Source organism: Macrosteles quadrilineatus, unplaced genomic scaffold (assembly GCF_028750875.1).
Source record: "Macrosteles quadrilineatus isolate MER2022 unplaced genomic scaffold, UCM_ALF_1.0 Scaffold_5__1_contigs__length_97177068, whole genome shotgun sequence".
NCBI lineage: Eukaryota > Metazoa > Arthropoda > Insecta > Hemiptera > Cicadellidae > Macrosteles > Macrosteles quadrilineatus.
In genome coordinates this window covers 76,019,370-76,041,098 of record NW_026542598.1, presented here as the reverse complement: position 1 = coordinate 76,041,098, position 21,729 = coordinate 76,019,370, and the positions used below count along the sequence as shown (strand labels likewise).

General features: G+C 34.8%; 1 protein-coding gene across 1 annotated transcript in view; it reads right to left on the bottom strand.

Annotated features, from left to right (window-relative positions):
- The window catches only part of LOC128994836 (sodium-dependent nutrient amino acid transporter 1-like), a 90,049-nt gene that overhangs the window by 8,350 nt on the left and 59,970 nt on the right, over positions 1-21,729 (bottom strand). The window contains exons 3-7 of the mRNA XM_054419642.1: positions 6,391-6,499; positions 5,419-5,550; positions 3,342-3,487; positions 2,077-2,117; positions 810-902 (exon numbers count right to left, since the gene is read on the bottom strand). Of these exons, the coding sequence (XP_054275617.1) occupies positions 810-902; positions 2,077-2,117; positions 3,342-3,487; positions 5,419-5,550; positions 6,391-6,499 (521 nt within the window). The remainder of the gene's footprint in view (positions 1-809; positions 903-2,076; positions 2,118-3,341; positions 3,488-5,418; positions 5,551-6,390; positions 6,500-21,729) is intronic.

Sequence of the window (21,729 nt, the reverse complement as noted above, 5' to 3'; positions counted from 1 at the left end):
TCATCTCAGAGTTAGCAGCTTGGGCTGCTACGCCAGACATGACGGTTTGAGAAAATCTGTTGATTCAGCTTGTCATTTCAGACACCCACTGGCTTGTCAATGCTACCATAGCAAAGCTGAATATTAATGTAGCCACAGAGAAGTAAGGTACAGAGGAAACACTCAATGGTACACTTAAGTGGTGTCTAGCACTAGTTGCTGGTGTCTAGGACAAAGTCCAACACCACCCTTCTCACCCTCATGAACTACAACGCTCTCAGTGGAGGAAGACCCTTCGCCCTGTGCAGTAGGAATATTTGCACAGTGTTCACCGCTCAGACTCTTCCTTATGCTCATCAGAAGTATATTTCCAATACAATAGAGCTAAAGTGTTTGATCGCCCCATAAAGTTTCCTCTGCACCTTACTTCTCTGTGATGCAGCATGAGGGTAGGATGAGTGGATGGTAAATGTAGCTTTGTAACTGTCTACAGTCAATGTTTTTAGATAAAAGTCACATGGTTGGGTTCAGCTCCAAGCCATCAACAATTCTCTCCCTTTTCCAGGATGGAACTGGTACTCTTGTCATTATCAGATGAGCACTACAAAATAATACAGCTTCTCTTGCAGCTTATTAATTTTACCCTGACCAAATTTTATTTCATTTACAATAATAGTCAGTGCTGTTATTTCTACTACAGTATTATCCCCATGGTGTTATACAGCATCAGGCGAGAGAAGTCTTTTAAAACTAATACTACAATATAATAATAGGAAACTAAATAGTTCCTTGAAATTGAAATTTTATGATAAATAGGCTCTTGTACTTACCACAACATTACCAGTACCCAGATGATAAATAGCAGAGCAATGTTAACACCAAACCATGTCGGATCTTGGTCAGGTTGTGAGAGTAATGTATGCCTACAACACAAAGATAGTGAATCAGATAGAGATAAATTGCTAATCAAATAATTTAAAAAAATCCAGCATCATTTTCATTAATTTATAGGCATACCAGCTGCATTATTTACAAATATTGACACCTCCTCTTTTCTCCAAATGTATATAGTATGTTTTATCACTAGGGTGTAAAGTGATTCTTTTCTACACAAGCTCAAGTTAAAGTAAAAATGAGTGAGGGTTGAAATTACACTTCTGGCGGGTGATGAACAATATGTTTTTCCTACAGTTACCTAACAATGTACATGTTCTCTCACTGATTTGAGAAAGCAAAGTGGCCAATTCGCTCATCAGTGAGACAATGTTAACATTGTCTCACTCTAATTACTTTGTCTCACTCCAGATTTGCAACGTGAAGGCACGAAATAGTGAGCGCGTAACATGCAGGCAACGTCGTATGCGCGCGAAATACGTTGGCAGCACTGGCTGTAAATCAGCTGGTCAGCTGTTGTACTGTTGTATTTGTCACTTCACATTAAATGTTATATTTAAAGTTCACTTCTGTGTAAAAATAGGTTATTTTTCTTCACCAATTTATTTTTTTTATGGTAACTGTAGGAAAAGTATAATGTGCAACTCGAGTTCAAAGTACAATTAATTGCCTCACTCGAGAAACCATTCCTCACTCGCCTACGGCTCGAGAGTAAGGATTTCTCTTGAGTGAGTCAATTGCTCACTTTTCTCACTAGTTGCACAAATAACTATTTTTTTTTATACTGAGTAAGAAAATTTATGAAAACAACCCTTGGTTGTATAGGTGAAAACAGCTGTTTTTGCTGCAGTATGCAGAAAAAGGGTGCTATTTTACAGGTACCTCTGTAGCTTGTATTTTATACTCTCAAAAGATTAAAAATTTTATCTAACTTTACGGCCTTTCCATAACTAAAAATTTTCAACTCGTTGTTTACTTTGCCATTTATTTATTTGTTCAAAAAGTTGTGAAGAAACCAAGCTCCTCTAAGACAACGAACTTTTGAGATGTATCCAAACCATCCCCTCACCTCATGGAATTGAATACAATAAATGAATGTGCGAGGGGTTCCATTGTGTTTATAAACCTGTATATTAACAATTTATTTAAGATTGATTACTTTTACTTGTGAAACTTAACACAGAAGGTAGATAAGGTACTTACTCCAAACAAGCCTCCCCGTATGTGCGTCTTAGTAATCCCCCCTGAAACATTATTGTACCTGAATACGATTGAAATAATAGAAGTGTTAAACAAATAAGAATATGTAATTTGCAACAAAAATCACTGTTGCAACAATGTTACAACAGTTTTCGATGTCTTTAAGTAAACATTGAACACTATAAACGCCAAGAATGATAAGTTCGAATTTGTTAAAATACCAAAATGAGTTTACATTTATGGTAGACCCCTTCTTATCCACACAACTTTCACCAAACATCGGTTTAACCGGACCCCACTCCAAGGCAGAAGTGACATCTCTGTAACCGGACACTTTTTATCAGCAAAACGTTATAACCGGACAGGATCAGCAGCAAGTGGGCGGTACTGAAACAACTTTTCTCGTGGGAAATATTTGAGATCAAACTGTGTGTCTAAATACATTGCTCTCCCAAGTTTTACTAAATTTTTGGCTTAGGTTTATTTATGTACTAGACGTTTTTATTTTAACGAGTTCTGGCCTCGGTACCGAGGAGTCCAGATAAGAGTGAGTCTACTAAGTAAAAAACCACACAATCCACAAAGTCTATCATTCAGCTCAATTTAATCCCCACATTAACATGGACGATCACGCTACCTAATAATCTTCTGCAATTAATTTTTTATTTTGGTATATTTAGAGAAAGTAACCCCTAAACGTCGATTCACACACATCAGTTACGGCACGTCACAGTGCAGTCACTTCAGGCACGTCACAGTTAACAAAAATATTCTTTAATGGATTTTCTATTGCACTATCTACACTCATTGATTGCAGTCCCGTCGGTCAGTCAATTTTAGATTTCTTTCCACCAATATTTTTTGATTGTTCGGACGCCTGACGGACCTGTTTGAGGTTAGAAAATTGTGTTTTTGTTATTTAAATGATTGTTTTGAAATGTTGAGTACTGTTTGTAACAATCAACACGATGTACGATGAAAATTTAATAGAATATAGGTCAACAATTTAAAATTTTTTACTGTAAATTAATGTAAATATTAGAGATGAAAGACTGACTGAAACCAACTGACGGACAGTTGACTGAGAAATTGCGGATGCAACTGAGACTGAACTGTAACTGGACTATAACGGAACTGTTACTGAACTGATACGTGTGAATTGACCTTTATACTTTGTAAAAACAAAATATCAGTGCCTCATTCAAACTGGATAAATACATAACTAAATTAAGCCTGTTACAACTAACTACACTCGGTCCCACACTTACTTGTGTCTGATACGGCAGATATTTACACTCTGGTAGAGGTAGAGGCCCCTTAGCAGCCCAGACTACGTAGAACAAAGCGATGGCCATGAAAACTGGGTAGTAGATGGCAGCGAGCACACAAGCCAACACTTTGAGAAAGCCTACACCTGTAAGCACAATGTCTCTTAGAATCAGCAGTAATTTGCATTACTGAAGTAATTTGCATTTACTGTGAGTCATAAAAATAAGAAATATTTATACTATACATACAATGAAAGTGTAAATTTATTTTTCGCTTCACTGTGAAATGACACCTGTTTTCATTACCGGTTTATCACCTGCGAAAATTCATTATTACATTGACTACACAAAAAGAATGTTTACTACCCAAAAGTAATGTTTAATAAATTTTTTATATTTTTTCCAACATAAACAAACAAAGATTTGTTTTTGAATTGTCAACTATTTTGATTTGCAACAGCCAAAACTGTACAACCAATGTAAATATTAACCTTAAATTGAAGACAACTTAAAAAATGCAATGAGTTTTGTGATTTTTTTTTCCTAGGACGATAGGCACGAGCCCGGGATTGTTTTTCACATTACGTCAGGCTAGACCTAGGGGTTGCGGCATTATCACGTAGATAAAATCCATTGGTGACTTGACGGGATTTGAACCAGGGATCTCAGGGACTGAAGTCCCGCGCTCTAACCAATAGACCAGCTCGCTCCCCACGGGTTTTGTAATGTTATTCCTACAATTGAGAAATGTCCAATGTCTGTTTTAATTAAGAAAAAAATGATCTTGTAGTGTAGCGAAAAGTAACGTTCAAAACACAAGTGAAAGTGAGTAATTACATATTTGAGACAATATGTTTGAAGTGCTAGATTTGTAATATTTTTTAAACTGAGAAACTAGAGTGTATGAAAATAAAAATCCCTACGCAGATAGGGTTAGCGAAAACTAACGATGTTTGTTAATTTGCAGTGAAGTGGCTCAACCCCCAGTGGCATTGAGAGAACAAAAGTGGAACTCCCCCAACCAGAGTCAGTGACACTATGAGTGGGAGACCCTAATGAGCCACTAGGACACTTACTTGCATGTCAATTGAACATAAAGGGAGTTGGTTAATTAAATCAATTATGAGATACGAGAATTACTATACACAGAGTGATAGATTTTACAAACACATGGCCAATGCGTAAATTGCACATTTAAGCTGAGTTAAAAAAAAAATTTACAGGAAAAAACGCATATGCAATTAAACTTTTTATTTTTAGCGAATTTCCCTATAGGGAAGTAGCTATTACCGTAGGTCTCATGGTAAGACCTAGGCCCGGGACCGATTTTTTCATTTTGATGTCCCCAGAGGCCAAAAACACCATTCGTTCAAATTTTTATATATTTATATATATATATCTATATATAGAGATATATAATATATATATTATATATATATATATATGTGTCCATCCGCACGATAACTTGAGTAATTTTTGTCCGATTTTGATAAAATTTGGTATGAAGGTGTAAGGCGGGATAAACTTCGCGAACCAGCATGATCGGACTATGGGAACGGGGGTTTACGGGGGGTTTTATGGGGTAAAAATAGGGTTTTCCCATTTTTGACCCAAAAAACATAAAATTTAGCAATTTCTTTCCAAACCATTTTGTAGAGCTTAAAAAAACAAATAATTTAGTATATTGAAGTGTTATTATGCGCCTAATGGTTACGGAGAAAATTAAAAAAAAATGTAAATTCTAAATTCCCATGTTATTCTTATGGAGAACAAGTAAACTGTTGTAGTTTGCTTGTTTATGAACACATTTTGATCAAATTTGGAAAATGTTTTTATTTCTTACTAACTATTAACATTTTACAAAAAAAAACCAGTTTTACCCTCCCTGATGCAGCAAACCTAAGTACTTGTTAAACTAATTCTATTCAAATAGGAAATAAATGTTATATTTTTAAGTAGACATTTTAGTGTAAATCCAATCAGGCAAATGGAAATTCGCTTAGTCTGCAGGTTTGCTGCGGCGGGGGTATTTAAGAATAAGAATAAGAATAAGACATAAATAAACATCGTGGGTTACCTTTCAGTAATGGAACTGCTCTCCAAAGTTTTGTTGTCCCTTCTTGAGAGAATTGGCCTAAAAGAACCTCTAGAAAGACTAGAGGAATGCCAAACACTACTGCAAGCGCTATGTAGATGGCTAGAAATGATCCTGCAAGAAACAAAACAAATAAAGGAACTCAACTATAATAATTTAAATGTATAACATTTAAAACAATAATGCTATCTAACTATGACATATTGATAAGCCAAATTAGGTTGTACTTTGACTTTGATAAAGAGTATGCTAAATTTTATACCTATTCATTTATTCCTGGAGGGCCCAATAAAAGAAGGCAAGTTTTGATGGTTTCAAACTAATTGTTCTGGAGACAACTTATTTTTTTTGACGAAACAATATTAATATCGAGGTCAGAATCAATAGTTCTACTTTGATTAAGACAATTAATGTTTAATTATATGGCATTAATTAATACATGTTCACTGTTTATTACACTAGGAATTTTTGTGATCCATGCAATAAGCTAAAAAATATGGATGAATCACCTGCCAATAGAATACATTATAATATGGTTTTTGTTTTTTGACTTCAACAGATACAAGAATGTTATATTATTATAGTAGTTAGTTTTCATCCAAATACATCAAATGAAAACAAAAACTATTTCTTAAAATTATTTTTCACTATGGCCAAATATTATTTAGTTAGCTGATCAGGATTTCCTTCCTTTATAATTTTGGTCTTGTCAAAACAAACCATTCAATATTATTTATTTTTCGTATCATTCAAGTTTCACACTTTTTAAGACTGTTTATATATTTTGCATTAGCAAGCACAATATTTAAGAAAATGACAAATAATAATAATGAATCATGGAATTTGAGAAAGAAATAAGGACAATTTTCTTGATCCGCGGAAAAAAGGGTGGATAAATTATAAGGTACTTGTATTATAATTTGATCTTGAGCTACACAAAATACGATAACTGACCTCCTCCATGCAGGAACACCATGGTTGGTAGTCTGATGATGTTGGCTAGACTGGTGGCTAGGGATAGAGCAACCATCACTGAACCAAACCCAGGCAAACACCTCCATTCCTGTGAACAATTGATGGATTTAATGCATGCAGGAACACCATGGTTGGTAGTCTGATGATGTTGGCTAGACTGGTGGCTAGGGAGAGAGCTACCATCACTGAACCAAACCCAGGCAAACACCTCCATTCCTGTGAACAATTGTTGGATTAGTTTTTAGAAATTATTAATAGTTAACCATGTAAATTTATTGCTATATTAAATTTTTTTCCTAATACTGCAGCAAAACAGCTGTTTTTAATGAATGCGTTGCAGGTCAGAACAAGGCCCCACTAGAAAAAAACAGGCCATGCTGCAGCCAACACTACATCACAGTGGTGGATAGTTGTACTAAACTCTTACCATTAAAATCTTACAAACAGCCAGCTTGTTTATTTACCTAAAACATATGGGAATGGTGATGGCAATGAATTTATCAATGAAATCTATCCACTAGTGTGACGTCATGGATCCTGCAGCATGGCCTGCTTTTTCTAGTGGGGTCTTAGTCAGAAGTATCATTTTAACTCTCTAGGGAGGGAGTAAGCGTTTTTAGTCCCTAGGGAGTAAAAATCAGCTGTTGTCAACTTAGTTGTAAATTTTGATTGTAAACAAAATTGCACATCGAAAGTATGTATCGATTGTTTAATAGATTCCGATTGTAGTTATTTTGGCTTACTGTAATACTTTTATACATCAATAGTATAATGTACACCAACATAATCGTAATAAACTAAACGATTGAATCACTTACAAAACAGCAAAACAGCTGCTTTTTGCATTAGCAAATTTAATTGAAAACCAGTTAGAAGTAGTTTTGAGAGGTTTTGTTTGAATTAAAACCATTTTTGTTACATAGTTTATTCAAATAATGGTGCAGTGTATGACAAAAAATGTAGTTCATCACACAGGCAAAAAGTCTATTTTTGACCAGAGCTCAAGTTTTACGATTGAGGCGAATCCGAGGTCGGAAAATGAGTGATCGTAAAACTTGAGCTCTGGTCAAAAAGAGTAACTTTTGGCCCTAGTGATGAAACATACTATTTAACTGATACATATCTTTGAAACAGGAATCAGAAGGAAAAATTATCTTGGCTAAAGAAAGTCTAATCTTAGTCATAAAAAATAATAATAAAAACTGGTCATCTTACTCCATTCTACACTACTATCAATATTTTAATGCTCAAAAATACAAATGTTCAGATTTGCAATAATGCACAAAATTGGTTCATTGAATAATAAAAATCAAGTTTAAAGTTATCTCTGCTAATAAAAAAAAATACAGAGAAAAAATCTGTTATCACAAACAAAATTAAGTGTCTCACCTAGTCCAGCTTCAAGCTCCTCGCTATATTACAGTAAATGATTTTCCTTTAAATGATTAATAAAACTCAAATATGTCAGCAGATATGTTATGAGAAAACCATTGACTATTTCTCAACCAAAGCTAATAACAAAAGTAAATGGTGCAACTCTGACGTAATATGTATTTTCAGATAAAAATCTCCCACCTGAAAATTGGCTACGAGATTTGTTACAAAAAAATACGGAAATAACCAGTGAATACTACTTATGTGGAATAGCTTGATTAGAATTTTAACTCACCCTTCTACAAGTTCTCATTTTAGAATGATCAAATTTCTCGAGTAAATGTTCACCAAAATTAGAGTTGAAAATAACAAGTAACTTTCAGTGCAAGCAGAGTAAACAGCAATATCTAATATGGTGGTTGTTTGTTGTTTTAGTAGATAAACCCACTGACTAATATAACATAACTTTCCAGGGTAAGCCCTCAATATTCTTATTCTGGTACTAATTCATTTCACCAGTCATACACTGGTACACAGATGGTAACTTCCTGGTGTGATCATGTATTTAAAGTATTTTATTTGCATCTATATAAAAATACAGTGCTGGCTGTGGAACATTTTTCTATACAACAAAAAAAAGATGATCCTAATTTAAATAATACAATGACGTAAAATGCAAAACCCCAATATTAAAATTGTAATTATAGAACTGAAATTTTAATAATTACTTGCAGGGATAGTAAATTAGTTTGCATAAAATTGTCTTGTAAACATTAGAGAATCATAGCAACAATAACAAACGAGCTGGTTACACTACATTAACTATCTAGCTGAAAAACAAGGCCAAGGCTTTCATATTTCAAGAGGAAGCCAGTTATATATGGCCCTTGCTCTGAGGTGGACTATTAAATATTTATGTTCATGTATCATTTCAAAATTACACAACAAGAAATAATTTTTTTACCTAGGATTATTTAAAGAATTTTATTATTATGTTACGTTGGCTTTAGATAAGAACAATATTTTATTGGCTAACATTTATAAATGTTTGTATTTTATAATAATTCTTAGTTCAGTAGGTATTAGCTAATTTCCCCATAGGGAAGTAGCTATTACCGTAGGTGGCACGGTAAGACCTAGACCGGGACCGATTTACTTTTTCATTTTGATGTCCCCAGAAGCCAAAAACACCATTCGTTCAAATTTGTATATATGTATGTGTCCGTAAGGCGGGATAAACTTGAATGAGTTTGAGAACCAGCATGATCGGACCATGGGAACAGGGTTTTAATGGGGTAATAATTGGGTTTTCTCATTTTTTACCGTCAAAAGACAAAATTTCCCAATTAATAATTTATCTATAGACCTTTTAAAAGAGCTAAAAAAACAAATAATTTGAAGTACATCAAAGTGTTTTTGTACGGTTATTAGTTACGGAGAAAATTTAAAAAAAATGTGATTTTAAAATTCCTATGTTATTCTTATGGAGAATATTGTAAAATGTTGTAGTTTGCTTGTTTATGGATATTTTTACCAAACTTGGCAAATTTATTAATTTTATACTAAGCTATTACAATTTTACTAAAAAACACAATTTATTAGTTTACTTGTAGCAGCAAACCTAGGTACTCGTTAAACCTAATGTTATTTAAATAGATTTAATTTATTGGAAATCAATTCAGGCAAATGGAAATTCACTTAGACGGCAGGTTTGCTGCGGCAGAGGTATTTGATAAAAGTCAGAGTTGTTATTGTTATATTTCTAATGTACTGTAGTTATACACAAACTAATGTTTAAGCTAATTAATTAAAAAAATCTAAAAGTTATGGCTGGTAAATTTCAATTGCTTTTAGATTATTTCTTTGTGTATTTTGCATGGTGTTACTATGTTTACACATTTCCCAAATAAATTGAACCTTATAATCAAACAGTGGATGACAATTTGTTAGAATTTAACCAGCATATTTTGTAACCATATTCAAACACCTGCCTCTATCCCTCATAATGCAACAAGACCAATGCAAATCTAACCCCCAAAAAGGAGAAAAAACTCCCACCATTTTTGATGAGTTACAAATTATGTGGCCATCTAAAACATTTTAGAGGTGAGTACAAGGGCTTAGCCATGTGACAACCCTTTGAAGATAAGCTACTTGATTGTTTGTATTCATTTATTTTAATAGCCATTGCAAGACATTTTCAGACTTGATGGAGCCAGAAAAGTGTGAATATTCAAAGTCCCCATACATTCACAACTTGTCTTCACTTCAAAGTGAATTTTTATGGAGGAAATCTTTCATGTTGAAGTGGAGTTTAAAAAATAATGGCGAGGGAGAAACCAACCCACTAGTGGCAACTTTGGAACTTTCTTGTCTTTAAAAGCCTTCTGAAGCTTGTATGGGTATTCACAAGATGTATAAGGGAAAATGTATCAAAATTGTATTTTGAACATTGAACATTGTAGTGAATATTAATGAACTGGCAAGTATACAAATTAAATTATATGTATGAGGCCTATTTATGCAATTATGCAGTAGGTAAAATGGACACATAATATTGTCATTAGTTGGTAGACCATCTCCACAGATTGTACCACATATGTTTGGTTTCCAATTTTTACATTACATGGGAAGTCTATTCCGTGTATAGTCAGTAGCCTTTCCAGCCATATATAAAGTTTTTCAAAAGATCAGATGGACAGTTTGGTAATGCATATAGAACAGAATTATGTGTAAACAACATGTAATTAATGTGTTTAAATTACTTGAACTAATTCATCATGGATTGATGATTTTGGTGAAGTATGTTTCAGAATAGTATGAATCATCACTATACAAGTCTATTACATTGACCTGTTAAGGATTGAGGTAACTCCTAGTGAGTCCTTGGAAGTAGGATTATGTCTTTGTGACAATGGTCAGTGGGTAGCTATGACAACCTCTTCATCAGCTGTGGAAGGTACAACCACAAAATACAGACTGAGTGGCTGATTAGTGATTTTTGTGTGTTTAATCCAGCTAAAATCTATTAAATCAAATGTATGTCCATAGGTTGTCGTTAATGTATTACTGTAAAGTCCATCCGAAGGAACACCATGAAATTAAAGGTTGCCATACAGTTTCTAAACTTGAAATTGAAAAATTTGTCAACATATGCCTAAGAAGGCTTTTGTCTTATTCCCTTAAAATCTTATGTCTTAAAATATCTTATGGATTTCAATCCTAGGGGAATACAAAAATCTTAAACCGGGGGGGGGGGGGACAACATGTTTTTTAGCAGCTTTGAATACCGACTTCAAACAATTGAAGGATTTTTATCCAGTTGCAAAGTGTAAAACTACCAGTACAGTAGAAAATACAAATGTTGTTTAGTGAATAAAAATAGTTATTGTTAAAACAAAAATTTGCTGTTATTTTATTGTATCTAGAAGTAAAACGAGATAGCCTATAAGACACTGCAAGGTAAGTCCAGTAAGAGAGGCCCACATTTGTTTTTAACTCCTGGGGCCCATTTCATAATAAACTACAAGTTACAAGTTACAACTTGTAACTTGTAATTTCCATTAGATTTGCATTGGGCGATCAGCTGATTTACTAATAATATTAGTTTGTACTTTATTATGAAATGGGCCCCTGATCTATGAACTACAACATTGTAACGTTGTTTACTGGATGACAAATTTGTGTGAATCTCAATATCGATATCGTCTTTAGGCCTTAACCAGATAAAATACAAGGTATTGCCCAACATTCCCGTCAGTATAATCCTCGAGTGGAACACTGTTGTTAGGGAATATGTGGGAACTACGTTGCCTAACACTATAACATTGCGTTTACGTATTGTTGTATGGGAACTGCCAACTACCTAGTGTCTATACACTCACTCAGTAGCTGTACACACTAATAGGTGTCTATAACATGCTGGGAAATGTTAATTAAAAATATAACAAATATTTGTGATAGGTGGTTCCAATAGAAACAAACAGGTTACAAGTTTTGGCATGATGACATTTTCACTAACATAGACTATAACCGCATAACCAACTCAAGTAGACTTCTCATCCCATTGTAAAATATCAAGCTCGTTTTTACTTGTGGTTCATGTTAGTGACGTTGAGCGCTAGTTTCGACGAAATTTTTTTTAAATCTTAGGTTTAATTTTATTATTTGTGCTTCAATGTTTGGTTATATAACAAGAGGACGAGTTATTGTTTATGATTAGATCGTTTTATTTGGTTAAACGAGGTTTTAAATTACTTAAATAACAAGAAACAAATTGTAAACAAAACACGACCTCTACAGTGCTGTGTCATCGGACAGAACAATAAAATTGTCATCAGCTGATCCATAAGGGCAATAAATCTATGAAAACAATGTAGATACTTCTTGTATACATTTGTCACCTTAAGAACGAGGCTGGTGACAATTCCACCCGGTTTTTTTGTAGAGTGTGCCTAGATGTTTTGCATTTCTAGGGTGTTATTTAAACAACCACCAATTTAAGCTCAAATCATAAACTCCCCCTAAATTGAGAATAAAACATTAGCAAACTCAAACGTCGTGAAAATTGCTCATACACAGGCCATAAAATGTTTCATATTTTACCAAAGAACGTGAAGTATACTGGTAGCCTAATATTCAAAGTAAATGACCTCACTAAACGTCATTTTGACGCAACTAAGGTATAACTGAACCAAAATACGGATGGAACTTGGATTTTAGAATAGTTAAAACCGTCAAAAAAGCTACATGGATCTCAGAAGTCAGAATCGAACTGGCGACCTTCAAATTTATGGACGAGCACTTTGGCTAATCAGCTACTCAACTATTTTAATGAATTCAGTCCAGGAAAAACATTAAATGCATGTTCGAGCTCGTGGTAATGTTTTTCCGACTTCCGTAATAGGCCAATTAAACACAGACTATTTAATTGTCTGTAGGAGTACCTAAGTCACTTGTTGAATGTTGAGTTGTTCATAAATCAATGAAGCTGCTCAAACGAATTGATGTATTGTCTGTTCTGAGGTGTTTGAAACCTATAAACCCAGCTCGGAGAAAATCTTGCATATTCGGTATTTTTTGCCCTCTAGGACCCTAGGCACGAGTCCGTGTTTTTTAGATTACTTCAGGCTAGATTTAGGGATTACGGCATTATCACTTAGATAAAATCCAGTGGTGATTTGGCAGGACTTTAACCCGGGATCTCGGAACCAAAGTCCCGCGCTTTACCACTAGCGAGCTCGCTCCCAGTAATATTTAAACAACCAATAATCAAACTAGCTGGTTTCCCAATCCCTTAATGTTTGTTTACGAAAATATACAGTAGCCTCGTTACCCATGTCAACGAAGACTTACACTCCATTCCATGTACAATTCGATAGCTTGGTAGATAAACACGAAATCCACACAAACGTTATACCAACTTAACAAAATCTATATTTACATTTTACACGATTTGCCAAGTCAAAATTTCGACATTTCAGACCATGTTTGACATCCTGACTGTGCAAAGAAAGTGACAGCCGTGTGAGACGGTGGTAGTGGTAGGACTGGTCGTGGCACAGTTCTGGACAGTTGGTATTTAGGTATTCGCTAATTGTGATCAGGAAGCAGCTCAAGAGGGCCGTAAGGAAGTGGTTCAGCGTTAAACTCACTCTCTCGTCACCCTAGACTCAACGCGTTGAGACAAACTACACTTACACCCGCCATTTTGTATGTTCATGGTTGAAAATATGTAGTTATTGAAAATACCGTGATTCATACCAGCACCTATACTATCACATCAACTAAGGGAGAAAATAAAATTGTAGATTGGATCATTCAACAAATATAAATGACAAATAATAATTATAAATTGCTTCAGCTAAATGGTTTGTAAAAAAGGTACGTCTACTTCAAAGTTCAAAAGTAAATATTGTAGAATTAGTCCTATAGTAGATTCTAGGCTTTACTGACAAAGATCAGCTGTTTATTTAGTCAGTCTGATTAGCTATAACAGCTGATTTTAGTTTTGAACCACCAAAAACATTACGCCTAAACATACTGCAGGGGTTTGAACAAACTCTTATTCGAGGTAAATTTTGACTGTGAAAATATAGAATACTGCATGTTTAACAACATTGTGCAATAGAAGATTTAGTCACGTTTTGGTTTTACCCGAGTTAACTTGTGGATCGTGTAGATGCATAGTTTTCATGTTGGTTTACCCAAACCACCATTGACAATAAGCCATTAACTTAGTTTATTTGACAGTAACTCAACAACTGATTGTTTTGCCATTAACTTAGTTCATTTAACAGTTAACTTAACAACTGATTGTTTACAAACAACAATGTAAACATACCTGCCAACAAAAGAAATAAGCTCTTATGTGTACACGTGAAATTCGAAGCTTTAGTACTAATAAGAGATTCCTTTTCAAACACCTGAAATTTCACTGTACAAATTCAGGGGCGTTGCAATATTGTGACTAAAATATTTCAACATTATGTCCTGTGAAATAGTATGACGTCGGCAAGAAACAGTTGAAAGCGAATGTTTCACTTGAACCAATAGTCTGCAATCACAGTGCAGTAACAAGGAAATGTCCAATGATTCATTCCTACTTTTGTAGTTTTATATCATAACAATATTAACATGTGTTCATAACCCATTGTAGTAAGATAGATCTTAGTCAGTAAAGCTACAAAAGGTATGTCACTCATTCTTCACTCAAATTTGGGGAAAATGCCCAATTTTGGCCGCATCCTAATGATAATGATTATCAACCAATCATCAATTGAGATGGGGACACCACCTAGGTGCGTATTTTAACCCAAATATGAGGATCTGTATATCTTTGTTACTGACTAAGATGTATCTTTACAGAATCTAATCTGGGTATCAACACATCTGTTTACGGATTATTTGAAAGAGGAAGGTAGTTAAGGATTAAATACACTATTTATTAGTGAGTGGTGAATGAAAGTAGCCCAGATGCGCGCTCAACATGCTCTAGTTGTGTGGGTCAGCAACACGAGTGGGTACTGATTAAACGCTCACTAGTGGTCTTCCTGTGGTCGAAACTCGACCAAAAATAATTAATGTACAGACTTCTCTATTTTCTCCCCACACTGTAAATAAAACATGTGATTGGAATTTCTTCCCTTTGTTTTGATTTTCTGTTTACATTTTGTTGTTATTTCGTCACCATCATGGCTACTCATATGGTCCATGTTAATTTTTTGAAGTTTTCAAATTCATTTTTTGTGCTTATTTGTTAGCCTATTTTAATTTTTAAAGGCATTCTGCACATCTACAGGAAAATATCTTTCCAACAGTATGCGTAGATTTTCCCTGCGATGCACACGAGCTGAGAAAAAAGGTTTTAAAGAAACATGCTTGCCTATTAATATATAGATAGATTACTGACCAGTGCCGTTACTTGTACTGTCACTACAAGTAATAGGTTCCATAGCTGTCACTACAAACAATGTAATAGGTTCCATAATTGTCACTACAAACAATGTAACAGGTTCCATAGTAGTCACTACAACCAGTACCCCGAGGCTACGGCTACGCACTTGAATAACATGTATACATGTGTTATTGCATATTTATACTAGAGAGCTGCTGTACGCGTACTTTGCAACGGGGAGAAAATCTGTTTCATAATCATTGACATGGATTTAGAACAAAACCTATGATTAAGTTTTAGATTAAATAATCCTACCACATAGTTGAGTAAAATATATTTCATTCCATTGGATCAGCTGTCTGAAATTGTGAAAAAATGAGCATTTATTTGGCGGTTCTGTTTTCATTGGAATGTCAAAGCAAAGATGAACATAATGAGTTTTCTCATTCTGCCATGGAGACCAATCAATATTTACTTTTGAAAACCTCACCTCAAAACCTTGGACGGACGCGGTGCAAATAAGCCCAATTAAGGGAACTCAAAGAAGTGAATATGCCGATGACGTTCCTAGATATGGACCATCTTTGTGGTTAATTTTGGCTATGGTTTGGTCGTGTGGCTATATTTTAGTCGTGACAGCCGGACAGACAGACAGACACCCCCTCAATTTTATAATAGTTAGATGGATAACACAAGAGAAATGTAAAGGCCGATTCTGTTTCTCCGTGGTAACATATTTGAAATTGGGGACATTTGACCGACAAGCTACTTGGTCGCTAAGCCCTTTAATTTTTATTTTTATTAAATACACAAATACGAAAAGCTACTTTGTCGATAAGCTATTTGGCCGACGATCGTGTTGACGTTCAACCGACTAGTGTTCAGTGGTGGGAAGGGTGGAGCGACAGAATCATTCAAGTAATTACAAATGAGGCAACACATTCCGTGTACTTGTCTCTACAAACGATTTAACAAGTTCCAAACGTGTCTACATATCTACTGTTAGATAGATTTCATTTATCTGTTAACATGTCCCGTACTTGTCATTAGAAATTTAATAGTTGTCGTTCTTGTCACTTGAAACACACCCGTCTGTTTGTTCTGGACATCTGTTGGCGTAATGAGGAATTGATTCAGTGAAAGTAAGAGAAAACCAAAAGCCTTCTGTATGTCCTAAAACATGTATACAAAATGACAACCATAAAAAACAGGATAATGATAACCAATGATGACCAAAATAGTTTAAAAATATATCATTTGGGTCTTGTATAAAAAAAGTATATCGTGCAAGTTTATGTTCCAGTTCTACTATCTGATGGTGAGATATTGAGTTTGAGAATAACAACCAATATTAGTAAAAATTGAATTTAACTTATTGTTATTCCTCTTTACGATTTATTTTCTTTGCCTTTTTGTTGTAATTAGCTGAACAACTTGTTATCTTACTTGTCTGCCTGTTAATGAATGAATCATACAATCCACATTATAATGAGAGAGATCATAGTTGAAAATATTCGATTATTGGCTTTACTGTCGACAATCGCGACTTAAAATGTTGCCAACTTGATAAACACAGAAGACAGGAGGATATTACAATAGCATAAACTTTCTGGTTCGTGTGATAAATAATAGTTAAATGTTTTATTTTGAGCTTCCAAGCCGTTATGCGACATTATACAATTTACAAAATCCTAACTTTTGGAGATTGTAAACCTACTGTTTAACAAACATTGTTTTCGCAAAACAACTCCGAGTTCTGACAAACCTAGACGCTTGTAAACGCCATTTTTAATATCACGTCCGATGGAAAGTTTCAAGAGCGAGAAGGCAATCAGTGAAATGCGCTCTCAAAATATCGGAGGAACAACAAAGGGCTATTCAATGGTCTGACGTAACGTGGCGTACTTGGCCATATCGAGTTGCTGGGCGAAGTAATCGGTAAATGTTTCATTTACGAATATGAAGACTGGAGGGCAGCGTTCATTCAAAACGGTCCCTACTTATTTCTTCCAAATTGTATTACCACTTAATATTTTGATAGAAACAGTTTTTAAAAATTACACGCTATCGAGGTAATTTATACCTGAAACTTATGTGGACCATATTTTATGTGGATGTAATTCTTTCTTTATGATGTGACATCCAAAATTATCTTGATCGAAGTCCAAAATATTTTGGATATATTTGAAACTTTGTCCAGATTTGGTAGAAAGTCCACGATTCCATGGAGTCCATTATTTGTTTATGCCATCTATTCGCCTCCCATCAGTAAAAGCTCAGAGTAAAATACATACGTAAAAAGAGTCAAACAGGACTTCTAAGCTCAGTGGCTTGGCTACTGAACTTCATCATAGTTCATTAACTAGACCTAGTTAATGTTTTGTTAACCATAAAATACGTAAACGAACTTAAATTAGTGGTTTAAGGTTTAATTATTGTGTGGCTTTTATAGGAAGTGGATCTCAAGCACGGATAGACTCCTTATTTGAGAGATCTATTATTACTGCAATAGGTGTACATGCAGCTCCAAATGAATTTCACCATCCCGATAGATTAGTTTACTTTGTTGATTAGTTCAAATACTTCATAACTTTTGTAGGGAGAGTGTCATACCAAATATGTATATGCGTCTTATATAAATCTTTTAGGTCCATGAAGTTGCTCCCCATAGAAGCACTAACGATAAAACTAGTATCAATGGTTAGCGCTTCTAAAGGAGGGGGGGGGGGGCAACTTCATGGACCCTTTCGAGGAGAGGGTCTTTTACCCACCCATTTGAAAAAGATCTGTCCCTATTGGAAATATGTTCAGCGGGCGCCTTTGCGTAGTTTAAAACCCCGTAAAACGCCATAAAATCAGTGCTTCTCGAAGAGCCTGGAGTGATTCATACTCTGTACCGAGGGTTGAGGAGGTGGGCGGAGCCTACACGGAGTGTCGTCCTTGTACTGAGCTACGACCATAGAACGACACAATCGACAAAGACAACGACCAGCTGTAGCGGAGGTCTAGAGTCCAGGAGGATTGATATCCAGAATTACTTGCAAGTCTGACTAAGTAGATTTCTGAAGGGTTCTTCTTCTTCATCTACACAAAAAAGATCCCTCTTCTCTGTTATACATACAATTATTCCACCGAAAACCCCAATTCTTCTTTTATATTGTTTTTTGTATAACAATGACCATTACACAACGATAAGAAGTCTTCTGGAGATGCTACGTTTTTAAACTGGTGAAATTATTGGCCGATGTATTGTATGCGATGCAGCAATCCGCCTAGCTTCAAGACGGGTTGTGATGAGTAAAACAGAAAGTTTCATATGACAATTTTGTGGTAACGTGGTTATCCCCCAAAAATCCAGATTTAAGAGTCTACTTTCATTATTATTTTTTAGAAGAATCTTAATAAATTTTTGGGTCTATGCCAAAGGAGTATGTAAAAGAATTGCAGAATAAAGAATTTGACGGGAAGTAGTCAAAACCCCGTAATTTACATGTGCTGGAGATTGAAAACCGTCACTCATAAACCAAAATCTGAGCTACAGTTCTATTATAAGATAGCGACAAACACAAGAATTCTTCTCTAGTGCCTATAAGCATTGATTAAAGGCTTTAAGGTTGCCGGTAATTAAAATTAATCATAGAAAATATTGAAAATTCAATCAGTTAAGCTCACGGAGTGATTCAATTACTACATAACTTACACACAGGCTTTCATAAATCTCTACATTACAGCAATATTATATAGCCTACCTATTAGAATTGATTCAATGACACCTACACTTGTTGGTTTCTTAGTGTATTTTAACTTAACACATTCTACACGCGTTTCGAAACTTATTAAAAGCGGAAGGTGATTAAGTATGCGTCTTTTTACTGCCCAAGTTCAAGGGTACAACAGGTGGAACAATAAGTTTCCGGCAGGAAGTACATAATGGACTGCCGAGATGCGTGACGGCGTGGAATATGGAGCCCCACAAGGAGGAGTTCTCGGGCCTGTGTGCTTTATGGGCTTCGGGGAGGGACAGTTGATTTATATCTGGACAGGATCCAATTTGTTGTAACAAGACCATAACAAGACTCACAGCTTGGCAACACTTCTTGAGTTTATAAACATTGATAATAAATCCTCTAGAAAATATTCTCTTGATAGAAATTTGGGTATAAGAAGGTTTTGATACAACTTAATTGATAAGTTTTGTAATTTGTAAAAGTGTTCAAATTGATTTTAAACATCCACTAAAATTATTTCCAAACTGCCAAGACAAAATTTCGAATTAAATAATTATGCGAGGGGAGTTTATACTAGAACAAAATCTAATAAAATTTAATAACATGACAAAAATGTAAACCTGGCACAGCTTAGACGTTTGTACGATCATAATCCTAACCAATTTTATAAACACTATCCTATGGTCCAAAGTCAGAGTTTTTAGTAAATAACCAAGAATTATCGTTAAGAAGACATTCAACTCGAGAATATGCTCTGGATTTTAAATATTTTCACATACTTTAAATCTCGTGTCAATTGATTTTTCCGAATGCAATTAATGTAAGTTAATGACCCTCATACAATTATGAAAACAATTAAATCAATGCGGGCCGTTGTATTTCTATGAGAAAAGCGTTGTTGGACAGAGTCCAAGTGTGCCAGTCAATATCTCTAGTCTTCGCATCGCATATGTCTCCTTTGACGCTCGCAATGCGGCATCATTATTACTCGAAACGTCAACGTGATTAACGAAATATGCCATTAAGAATTAGCCCTTGTTTATATGTAACAGAAAATTTTCTTTATGCCTTTATAGCTGTTATTATTTTAATATTTAAAATACATTAATTTAGCTGTTATTATTTTAATATTTATAATAAATTAATTTAGAAAAAATATAGCTGAAGTAGAAGTAACCAGTGTAGTTCCTACCCTTTTTACGCAATCATTTGTCCATGACTGAACGCTAAGTACGCTAATTTTTAAATATATGTCTTGGCTATATTGAATGTGATTTAACAGTTTGGAAACAGCAGTTCTAGAAAACCACACTCCTGTATGTATGGTTCAGTGGTGTGAAAAGTCGACGCGATCTTTACGTTAGACGTTAGACAACGGTTTTAGTACCTATTTCTAACGCGCTGAAGACAGTTAACGATAGCACAGAAAACAAACTACTATTACCGGTATATTATCGGTAATAGGAGTATGTTTTCCGTGACGATAGACAGTAAAGACCGTCTAAAACGGGGTTTTCAACGAGTTTAGAAGTGTTTTAATGTCCGAAATACAGTATTTCTTTTGTTTCGGATTATTGAATCATAGAATGTTGTTGTACATAGTCTAAAAACAACAAGTCTTTAATCGCTGAATATCAATTTTTTACAATCATGTGTTGTGGATTGATGTACATATTCGGCTTAAATACCATAGACTAACCAACACAAGAGGACTTCCCATCCCATTGTAAATTTTGAAGCTAGTTTTTGTGTCTAGTTTATGTCCGGTGACACTGGTGGCCTTTGTCGACGAGATTTTGTTTATATTATTATTATAGAGAAAATTTCACTATTTGTGCTTTCCTGTTTGGTTATATAACTAGTAGACGAGTTATTATTTACCATTATATCGTTATTTGGTTTGAAACGAGGGTTTGAATGATGAAATAACAAGAAAAAAATTGTAAAAAAAACACGACCCCTACCGGACAGAACTAACAATAAACTTGGCTTCAGTTGTTCTATAAGGTTGAGAAATCTACTAAGGGAGTATCAAAGGTATTACTTAGTCCAGTGTCGGCCAGTTTAGATTTAAAGTCCCAGAACCATTTTTCCAGCTAAAAAGTAACGAATTATCGTCCTTTTACTGCGTATACTAATGAGAGTACACAGTATAACAGCTACAGCCCAGCACGTGCTGCCAAGGACTGCTGCTTCTGGTCAACTGGTTCCTCACCACTTTCCTCCTCTGGAGCGATGTGTCTACTTCCTGCTCCAAACAGGTGAGGTGTTTTCTTTGATTACATCATTGTCACCCATCATATGCGTGCCTCCAGCTGTTTGGGGTTAAAACACAAGCCTAAGCGTCTGTTTACATAAGAGGATTTTTTTTAAAGTTGTACAGTGGACAGGGACTGGAGGATTATAAGAAGTTCTTAAATTGTAAGCATGGTTATGGGAATTATTGAACTTGTCGATGTTTTGTTTTAGGAATGAGAAGGTTTTGTAGATAAAGGGATGGCAACGTTAAGATGTTTGCAGTTTGGAAAAATGGTTTGCAAGTTTGTCGTCTTTTTAAAGTAAATATATCTTTAACTAGCTGTGTACCCGTTCTACGCACGGGGATCTTATAATATTCAGTTGAAACCTTCTTATATAAAGAACAGCAGTTGGTTTGCATATTTTAAGATATGCTGGCCAAACTATTATACATAGCTTCATTTTATGTTGTTTTTTGTTGTTCCGGATCGGTATGACAATCAATAAAAGGTTAAATTACCTCTGTGTCTGCCGGTCGATCCTATAACGGTAGGCTTACTTTTATTTTTACTATCTGATCTC